The sequence below is a fragment of the Alosa alosa genome, chromosome 10 (genome assembly GCF_017589495.1).
Source record: "Alosa alosa isolate M-15738 ecotype Scorff River chromosome 10, AALO_Geno_1.1, whole genome shotgun sequence".
Taxonomy (NCBI): Eukaryota; Metazoa; Chordata; class Actinopteri; order Clupeiformes; family Clupeidae; genus Alosa; species Alosa alosa.
Genome location: NC_063198.1, coordinates 13056861 through 13068000, shown reverse-complemented (window position 1 = coordinate 13068000; position 11140 = coordinate 13056861). Strand labels below are relative to the sequence as shown.

Genomic DNA, 11140 nt, shown 5'->3' with positions numbered 1-11140 from the left:
GTCTATGAATTTATGTTTAATTTCGAATTAGGCTATCCAAAATGCATTAAAAGGCTAGGGTACACTAGATATCAAATGTAGGCTATTATTAATTTGACTCATATGTTTAATCAAAATGGCCTACGTGGTCAAAAAGTTTATCAAGTTACAGTAGCCTAAGCAAAAAATAAATATTTAGGCCAAAACATGCAGCAGTAAAACTAACAAAACACGAATAAAAGATTGAGCTGCAAGTTTCTAAACAATCGCTGTAAATGTAGCCTACCCATGACCTCAAAACCAAGTCGTGGATTTCGATCGTGCAGTATGGCAATTTATCCTCATTAATTTCTATTCAGACAGTGGGGGGAATCATCTCCATCGTTTGAAAACACACGTCTGCGTAACGTCTATGTTAGGCTACTACTCAAAACATTAACATAAAAAAAACATACCTCTATACACACTTTGCGACCGCCATTCATTCATGTCTCCAAGTATTCCGAAAAAAATGAAGTATCTTTTAGACGAGCAAAGTAGTGGTTCTTTATCTCACTGATTGACAGCGAGAATACAGATATTTGCTCACTCGGGAGGTCGCTGGTGCACAGGTTTTATTTACAAACATTAAAACTGCACACGGTGATGTGCTGTCGAATTATAGACCTTGAATAAATTGACACATATAACATTATTTCTAAAATATAGGTCTCACTTAATTTACAATAAGACTCTATGATCGCAGGACACAGCGCTCCCCTTTGTCTGTTGTGTTTGGTCTCGCCCAAACTTGCTTCGGATTTTAGTTCTCGTCTATGGCATCACATTCATTCAATTGAAGGTGAAAGTCTGCTTGTCCCTACGAGCTTGTGCTCTCAATGGCTTTCAGGACTTCTTTTATTTGAATGCCTGGACTTTTTTATAATTTCGCCCTGAGAAACCAATAATGGATATCCTATGGATTTTATGGATACTACCCACGGCATTGGCTGTTGAAGGTAAGATATGGTTACCACGATTAGGTTTTCACAGCATCTTGCCGAGAGTTTATGGTTACGGCATGTTATGTTTTGAACGCCTTCCAAGAGCAAGGGGACGCACAATCAGTGTTAAGCTTAATAACAAGAGGGAAAAAACGCAAAGAGCATTTGTTTGCGGGAACAAGCACTAGGCTTTGTAATGATATTTTCTTTTTCTTTTTGTCCTGGTAACAGAAGGATACACTCGCTGGTTAAAAGAGTAACGTCAGGTTCCTGTGCCCGAAACCGCGCAGGTTCATTGCATCTCTCAAAGTAATTTCTTATCGTTTAACAGTGTTAACCATTTGGTTTCTGACCGACCATGCCATTGTGTAATTTTCAGGTTCTGTGATTAGATGTACTTATGGGGAAAAAACACTTTGCAATGGTGCACTACTTCGCTTACGCTAAAGCACGTCGCTCTCTTCAGAGAACACAAGCATAGGCGATTGACTCATGACATGATTTTTCAAATATCAATTATACTTTACGCTGCTCCCATCAACATGTATAGTATACGTGGTATGCATATACATGAGTGTGCTCTCTTCTTCAACGGCTATGATGCTTCTATTTAGCCTGTCCTGTAGGACAATGGAACAGGTCTTCAGTATGCGACACACGCTCATATTTCAGGCAGCTTGAAAGGGTTTAGTTATTTGTTCAATGTCCACACAAACAATTAAGCTGTCGCATAGACCAGGTCCTAATGATTTGCAGTTTCCGCTGAATAAATTAATCCTCTGCCATTTCCATGCGTGAAGAGTTCATTCTGTCCATGGGGTAAATGAGCCTCTCGTGGCTCTCGCTAAGGCCGTCTCCTGTGAGCAGGTAGCGCACTCAGCACGAACGTCAAGACTGGTGTCTCCAACTCCAGTAGTAACATTGCACATGTCTATGGTACCTGCCATTAATAACATTTCATCTCAGAATAAATCATTGTGAAAAGCTAAGGAGAAAAGCCATGATGTCAATAAATGCAATTTAGTCAGGAAATCAAACTGAAGTATGAAATTCAGAGGAAAGTTCTTGTCAGTCACTGCTCGGCGAAACACTTCTGTGAATCTTTGGGTTGGTATCCTGTGTTCCAAGTTGAATTGGATGAAGTAATGCACAGAAAAAACTGAAAAAAAAAAATAATGGAAAAGCAACAGCAATAGCACCTCACCAGCTTATTAATATTATTAAGGCCTACACTTGGATGTAGTAATCTGGAGATTCTGGACTGCAAACATGAAGTAAATCATGAAATATTTTTCACAGTTCACCATATATCACCATCATGCACACATTAATTGAAATAAGATGCATTTTAATATAACCCAGAAGTATTTAGAGTAAGTTTTTACAATCTTGCCAGTGCTGTGTCGAAATTAGGCGCTGCACTATGTATACCTTATGTGCTTTTAAACACACATTTATTCTGTTCGGATTTACAGCCAAATCTACAATGAAGTGCTTTGTGGTTTAGAAGTATCAGACTTTAGTGCAATTCATGCAATTACAAAGTGATTATAACAACTTAACGACAAAACACTGACAATTACATTACTTGTCACTATTAATCTATTACAGGTGATTGTAAATTGAAATTATGAATTGAAAGGCATCAAGTAATGATAAAGAAACCCATTCAATTCTAAACAGAATTCAGTAGCAAAAAATAAATAAAAATGTCACTATCGAGGTTTGAATTGTCTGTTGATGATCTTGCGTGGCAAAAAACAATACTTTTGTGTGGGAAGCCATTGGCAACTAGCCCAGGGTTAGTAATAGAAGTAAAAGATTTGTGCAAGATGCCCGTTTCAAGCATGCCTCTATGCTTTAGGCTATGCTTGAGATATCTCCATATGGGGTGGGGATGGCAGACTTTCATGGCAGACATTTTGCTCTGATCTCTCTCTCTTTTTTTCCGGCTAATTCCAGGACACAACGTGGCACCCTAGTGGTCTCTTTTTTCTCTCTTTTTGAATGTAAACACTGCTTCATGAGAAGGCACTGTCAAAAAGGAAAGAAGATATTAAGGCTGTGTAGCACAGAATGGCTGTCTGTTGATGGGGGCCCTATCTTAGTATGCTTTTCATGTGTGTGGTTATGCTCCGTGGGTATGCGTAGGCCTACTTTACCAAGGTTTTTGTCCCCTCTTTCGTCTCTCATTAAAAAGAAAGGGAATAAGAAGATACGCATCAATTATTGTAGATGTAGTATTTGTATATTGTAGGAAGTAACTTGTAATAGACAAGATAGGCCTTTTTTTTGAAAAACGTTTCTGTGACAGATTTAACTCGTGAAATCTTCGGTTGCTGAAACTACATTTGTGACGATCGTGAATTTCAGTGTTGTGAATGGTTGCTTTTTCTTTTCGCGGATCTTCCGCTTGATGTCACCCTAGCTTGTCAGCCAATGAACAAGCAGCATTAAGCCACGTATGAAAAATCAAGAGTTGAAAAAAGAGGTCACAGTGACTCTTAAAAAAAAAAAAAAAAAAAACACGCTACAAGATATTTTGTGAAATTACATTTAATCATTTTTGTTTTTATGTTCCCAATCTAAATGTTGATTACACTGTTGAAATGGTTTCACTAAATTAAACCATTTAAAGTCTGTATACTAAATATAGATTAATTCTGTCATGATTTTTATCACAAATTTGGAATGGAAGATGATCTCTGTTTGAATTTTTAAACAAGAAAACATCTTGAATTTGGTCTTTAACAATTGTACAATTTTGGCGACATGTTAATATCAGAGGGGAAAAAAGTTTGTTTTATTGTTAGGACCATGAGTTACATCACTGTTTTTTTATTTGTTAAATCGTCAGTAGAGAAAACATAAATTAGTTGCCGTTAGTCTGTGGGTGTGCCTCCTAACTAGCTTTTAAACAAATTACTCCTTAGGCGGATTATTTTTCATAAAGTGTTCTGAATTTGATTAATGATTTAAAGATTGCTCAGCAAGTGACATGTGAGCTTTGCCTTCTGTGATGTTTTTATTTAATATGATCTAGTTGTACTGTGTTGGCTTTGATGTTACGCTGTTCTTTCCATGAGGCACACTCTTTTTTTCATCAGCTTGCTTTTGATTCCTGGCAGTTTCAGAGTGAGGTGTGTTTTCAATTAGCCTGTGTAATTCATCGGCGCATAATTAATTAATGAAACCACAACGCCTGCATATCAGGTGTGTTGAACTAGTCCCGATATACTCACTCAACACGTTCATCAGTGTGGGATAGACAGGGTCTACACGGCAGTCTTCTAGTATTTACACATCCACTCATTTCATTGAGGATTAGAATGCAATGGAGGACTCTTTATATAACTGGCAACCTCAAAAATTCCTAGCAAATGCAAAGCAAAATGGGTTGTGGTTATAGACCACTGGGTGGTTATATAATTTGTCGAATCCTCGTAGATTTAATTCCATTGTGATTTTTTTAAAACCTAGAACCACATTTGAGACGGCAGGTTCATATTTGGTCGCAGAGCGGAGAGCTGCTGATGGCATTTTAGGCCCACGCACATTAATTAATTGTCCAGTCAAGAGGACAGAGGGTTGAGCAGAACCTGCGCTCATTTTTAACTGGGTCGAAAACTGACTCCGAGCTTGAAAAAAATACCACTTATGGTCACTATTTTATTTAGCCAATGTTAAAGTGATTGTGATTTATTGTGGTGTGATTGTCATTCAGTGTGCCAAGTTTATTATTTAAATTTTAGTTTCAATTTAACCAAAGTGTTTTTTGTCAGATTAGCAGCTCTCTGTAGGTTTACATTGCACAAGTTCAAAGCCATTTTGTGCTACTGAAACAGCATCCTCTTAAAGGAAATAAAAAAACCCAGCATGGTCTCTGTTGCACATTGTTAGTGTCTTACACTTTTATTTATGGATTGGTACCTTGTGTAAAACTGACTTAATAAAACATTATATCATCATCTTCACCTTTAAAACCTAATTATCGACTAAATATTTTTGTCAGATTAGATATTACTTTGACTAAAATGTGTTCATGAAAACTGATAATATTATCAGAATCGAGAGGCTAGATGAAAGCTTTTACGGCGATACTTTTCTGACTTTAGAGCATTACAGCCGAGTGTGTCCTGTCTTTAATTGGAATATCACATTGCGTCCTCTGTAATTTTCAGAACGATTGCTTACAAAAAAACACGAACACAGTTTGTGAGTTTGAAATATATATATTTAGTGAAATGTCTCAGCAACAGTTTCGTTAAATTACCAATCAAGGTGTGCTAAACTTTAAAAAGTCCAAAAGACTCTTTTAGCATGATTTGTTTGCTGTACTCATAACATTTCCAACCTTATTTTGCTTTCACTCACAGCAGGTATAACACGTTCCACACTGCCAAATTCCACCGCCGTTGTAGCAGATCAATGAAATTATTTGTTTGTTAACATGGCTGTTTTTATCAAGATTTCCGTTTGAAAATCTTTGCCAAGTCTGAATAAGCTGCTTTCAAATGTTAATTCAAGCAGTCCATTTTAAAACTGTAACCCGAATGTGGGCTGTTTAACTGTGAGCCTACATAGACAAAACACACACACACACACACACACACACACACACACACACACACACACACACACACACACAATTTTGGATGGGGAACAAAAGACAGCAAGCTGGAAGGTGGAATGTTTGTGTGTGTGTATGTGTGTGTACAGTGTGTGTGTGTGTGTGTGTGTGTGTGTGTGTGTGTGTGCGCTTGTTTTTTTATGGGGGGGCTCTGAAACAGGATTAAATAAAGGTAAAATGAGCGGCGTTCCCAGTTCTGTGCTTTCTCAGTCGGCCCAGTGACGAGCAGATGCAGAGAGCTCGTCTGCACGCCAGCCTCCACCAGGGCTTTGACAAAGAATGAGCCCCCATTCACAGCCCTAATCCACGCTGCCCAGGGCCCGGCTATTGTCACTTTGCATGCAAAATTTCAATTAGTGCTGGTACCAGTTGTTTCTCGCGAGGGCTGGTGTCACGTTTCGGGGACATGCACGGGGTACCTTGCCGATGCGTCATGGGGGGTTTGGGGCTGGGATTGGGATGGGTGGAATGTGAGGGAAGCAGGCAAATGCTGGGGAATGCCCCGTACACAAACCACTGGTCTCTGGTGACGGATGACGTCATCAACATGGTAGTAGTGTTTGGTGCTGCCCTTCTTTTTGTTGTTGTTGTTGTTGTTTTTTGAAGGTGTTATTACATAGTAATGTGCTGGACTGGAGGCTTTAAAAATAAAGGAGCAGAAAAATAGAGAATTGTTAACGACCTATTCTCTTGGAGTGAAAAACACATTCAATCATTGCTGCTCTGATTGTGTCGTAGCTTTAATAATACACACAAGATCAATGTTGTCTCACTGGGTGACTGGGAAATCTATTATTTTTATGTATTAGGTCATCTCACTCACCACACGTTCTGCATACAGTAATCAGCAGGTCCAGCAGGGGGGGATAAATTATTCACCACTTAGACGTGGACAGATTTGCTCCCACATAGCCCTGCAAACACCAATAGGTATGGGTAATTTACTCATAAATTAAAATACACAGTTTATTATATTTGAAATGTAATTTTTATACCATTAATCTCTAATTGAGAAACTACACTCCTTCACATTTAGACACGGACAAGCTCTGAAATATCCAGAGCAGTAGTACGAAAACTTGACCAGCTGTTTTTCCAATTAAATGTTTACTCAGTGGCTTACAAGTGATTTTAGCACCAGCGTCAGGAAAGTAAAACTTGTGCAGCTCCAATCAAAATCCCCACAGTGGGATACTCAGTCACAGAGCGAGTCTCCGTCTTTTGTATGGGATTGGACAGAGAATATGTGCTGCTACCCCCAGACACACAATGAGACAGCCAGCAAAAGGAAAGCCACAGACTGAGGGAAGCAAGCAAGCTCCACACCCCCCCCTCCCCCGGTGACGATTAGGAATCTCCTCTCAAAAGCTGCAGTAGGGCCATTTATTTATGAATAATGATTTTGAATGAATCACTAAACAGAGACTCGAGTGGGAGAGTGGAGGCCACATAAGACTGGTTTTCTGTCTGCTCAGTGGAGGCACTGGAGAGGGACACATGAGGAGGCATACACTGATGGAGACAGACCGGGCTTTTTGATCTACGGCTGGCTGTGTATTCTGGGCATGCCCAGTAGCACTGTGACGTTTTAATGATAGAGGTGTGTGTGGTCTACTGGACTGGCATGTATTTTTGCTGAATTTTACTGATTCCAATTCAGTTTGAAGAAATGGCTTAAAGAGCTTTTTTTTTTTTGCGTCTGTTCTGTGGTTCTGATAAGTTTCCATGAATTAGATTTCCTGAGTGAAATTTTAATCAAGGGATAGGAATTTGTACGGAGCGCCAGTGGTGCTTGTGCTGTTTTCTCCTGCTTGTTGTTGTTGATTGGGATGCTGTAGGGCACCTCTTTGTAGTAGCTGCAGATGAGAAGATTCACTGAGGACGGCGTAATGCTGCTCGTGAAAGTAGGTTAATTTCTAGAGGGAGAAATGTGCAGCCTAAACATCCTTGATTTAACTCAACAATGCTGATTAGCCGAACATCAGATGCATGTACGCAAATGTTCTCAATGTGTGCAAAACACATTTTAAGGAATAAGTCACTCAATTCTCCACATGCTATGAACATTATGCCAAAAACACGAGCTCTGCACTGAAAGCTACAGTACCTATTGACGTCTTATGGGAACAGTATAGAATTTCACCATAAACTTGCTTTTCTTTCTCTCTCTCTGTCTTTTTTCTCTCTCTCTTTCTGTCTCTCACTCTCTCTCTCTTTGCTTTTCTCCAGCTTTTCTTTTGCCCCAATACTGGGAGTAGTTTAGTGAAAGGGGACAATTGAAGTCCTATATGTTACAGAAAATTGTATTCTTTACTAAGGATCAGTTGAAGGTGGGGTTGTAAGGTCATGAGAGTTTTTTTGGGTGTTGTTTTTCTTCAAATGGGTAAATGATAGCTGTGTTGTTCCACCTTCAGGCTGTAATTGTTTCAATCTGCCGTCAGGAACACAGCTCAGCTCACTGAGGCCCACACCACTGTGTGACTAATGCCCTTTGTAAGGACTAGTTTTCAATCATAATACAATAACATGCACATTAACATTATTTGTATAGTGCCTCTCAGTGGAATATTTGACGTTTGGCGACCATGCTGGTCTTTGCGGCGCGGGTGAAGCTAAATTGCAGCTTGATTAGCTTATAATTTTATCTGTGCCTGTCCCCTTATTTACACTTGTGAGAGCCTTCTATTGCTCACAGATGCTTTCAGTGTGTAGGTTAGCCAGAGTGTTGTCGCTCAGACACAATGATGCAGTCTGGCTTGGAGATGCTAGCTCTAATTGAGGTCTGATTGAGACACTCAGAAGCAGATTTTTCCAGATGCTTAGCCACAGCACCATGGTAGCCGGCAAGTCTGGTCCAAGTGCAGCGACAGACCGTACACAGTTGCCTGTGAGCTCCCTGTAGTGACTGAGTGTTTAAACTGAGATCTAGGTCTGGGGAAGTGGTGGGGATAGCCTGCACATGCAGCAAACCTCACTGACACATTCATGTAATTTTAGCAGGAGCGTGAAGGCAAACCTTTTGGGTGGAGAATAAGAAAATGGCAGAAGGAGGAAACAGGGCTCAAAATGAAATGGAAAGCCAGCGAAGCAGAGCTAGGAGACATCATACAGCAGTGGCTCTCACATCTGGCTGCACCCCTCCCCAACCCCGTTCACTCTGATGTTCTTGTTTTTGCCAACAGCACACCTCAGCTGGTGGCTTTACAGTAGTTTATGCTGCACCGTAAGGGCTGAAGCTAATTAAGTTTTAGGAGCTAATTGAATAACCGTAATTGCATTAAATCCCTACAGACATAAGTGCTTGGTATGAACCATGAAAAGTATCAAAAGAAGAAGGAAATATTTTTTATTACTAAATCAGGTTTTTTACAGTGACTGGCTTTAACAGGTATGAATCAGAAAGCATATTTATGACATCCAATTACGGCCCAATTAAATGTCTTTATACATCTCAAGATCACAAGTTCCCTGCAGATCAACTGCATTCCCATGGGACGTCACATGTGTAGGCTAAGTAGCCAATTAAAATCTCGAAAGAATACTGGCCCTGTGTTCGTTCCTGTATGCAAATGCTGTACATGGGAAGAGAGAGAGGCAAAGATTTTCCAGCTCAGCTTGCAGGGTGAAAAACTATAAAGTGGTCTTGTGGCCCTGTCGACTTGCCGTCAGAGACAAGGCGGACACTCCTGGGAGCAGTCACCTTGCTCCTGACATGAACAATCCTTTAAAATATGGCAAAGTGATTTAAAGGTTATCAATCACGGACACAGGTGTGTGCACACTGCCACTGGTCTCGGTCAATGCCATGTAGAGCAAAGCATTTCTGTGATTCTGTGGTTGAAGGACAAGGATGGCTCCATGTGTAATGACACCTATGTTAAAAAAAAATGAAATCAGAGACTGTTGGTCAGATGTAAACAAAATCAGTGTGCAATCCGATACAAGTGCCAACACGTGTTGACTCCCACAACCCCCGGAGTCAATACAAACTGAAATGAATCCTGCCTTTGACATGATGTGCAAGCCAGATGAAAGCCTCTAGGGTGAAAACAGCAACCTTGGTTTGTTAAAGCATCTGTGTAAAGACATAATGTACATGTGAAAACTAGTACTCTTCAAAAATATTTACACTGTATTGGTACATGGGCCTTAAAGGAATGATCCAGAGTTAAAATAACCTGGGGTCTATTTATGGATGATAACGAGTACAAACTTTAGTTTGGAAGCAAAATGACGTTAATCAGAGAAGTTTTCAGCCAGACCATTGTTTGCATTTGGAACAAAAATGGTTTATAGCCTGTAGCAGCGGGCATGGAGCTACATCAAAATAAATCGCTATTTTCCAACCACTGACAAAGCTCCAATTAGCCTCATACTTCGGTGGTAGCCTGGATAGGGTCCCTATAGGGTAAAGCTCAGTACCCCTCCGATCAATATATTTTTGCTTCCAAACAAAAGTTTGAATTCGTTATCATCCATAAATAGACCTCAGGTTGTTTTAACTCCAGATCTTTCCCTTAGTGGAGTAATCACACATCAACATTTTTCGCAGTTATATAAATAGATAAGCCAGCTGAAATGCTGGGTGACAATGCAGAGTCTAATAACATTGGCAGCTTTAGCCATGTAAGATATAGCCAATAGCACAATTGCTATAGAAAAGCATATGTATCAACAAACATGTCTGATTCCATAATAATGATGACTGACCATTTTATGCTATATGTGAGTCTGATTTCAGTGCAAGGCTTTTCAGTGTGAATTTGACTGATTACCAGATTTCACCCAGAACAACTGCCACCCAGGGCAAGATTCAAGTTTTTGCATGTGTTGTAGGACCAACAGTGTTCAGTCACAATGACATCAATTAAAGTGGCATACAATTTGCTCAAGGTGGCCATTTTGGTATTCTTCTGAAAAAAGAAAGTCTCGCTGGTGCTGTGGTGATTTGGCAGAGGGAGTTATAGTGAGCTGGCATTGCCATCACAGTCTCAGCCAGCTCAACCCCAGAGCTCTCAGAAACAATGCCACCCTGATTGCATCCCTTCATATGATTACTTCAACAACAAAAAAGAGACCAGCCATTTTCACCTGCACCATCACTATCCCCACAGCTGCTGTGGTTGCAAAGCCTACGTGATGTGCATTCACCAGTGCTCTCCCTCTCGTGTCTCCCCTGCTGCCTTCCTGTTTGAGGCCTTTTCTCTCTGCAAGGAGTTCCTCTGTGGCCTTTGTGTAACTCCTGTTGGTGTGACTAGAGTAAGCTACAGTAATGTGCTGGACATCTGCATTCAGAGAGCTTTGTGGTATGTCTAGAACCTAATTCCTTCTCACCAAACATGGCTAACAGGTTTGGCACAGGACAGGACAAACAAAATGTACCCTCCTTTCCCTTAAAGCTATGGGGTAATCTGTCTCTGCCACTGTCCAGTGATGTCGCTCCCGGCGAATGGACATGTCTTTATGTGGTTAGCGGCAGGGCTTCGCCAGCCACAGTGCTGTGGTAACAGATGACACTTGTCTTTATCGCCGTGGGGTGGGGGTGTTG

The 11140-nt window shown here is 40.4% G+C and overlaps 1 protein-coding gene across 1 annotated transcript in view; it reads left to right on the top strand.

Annotated features, from left to right (window-relative positions):
• The first annotated feature begins 826 nt into the window (after positions 1-826).
• Positions 827-11140, top strand: part of ephb2b (eph receptor B2b) — a 163780-nt gene continuing 153466 nt past the window's right edge. Inside the window, 1 exon segment of the mRNA XM_048254736.1 lies at positions 827-977. Coding sequence (XP_048110693.1) covers positions 926-977 — 52 coding nt within the window. The 5' untranslated portion in view covers positions 827-925.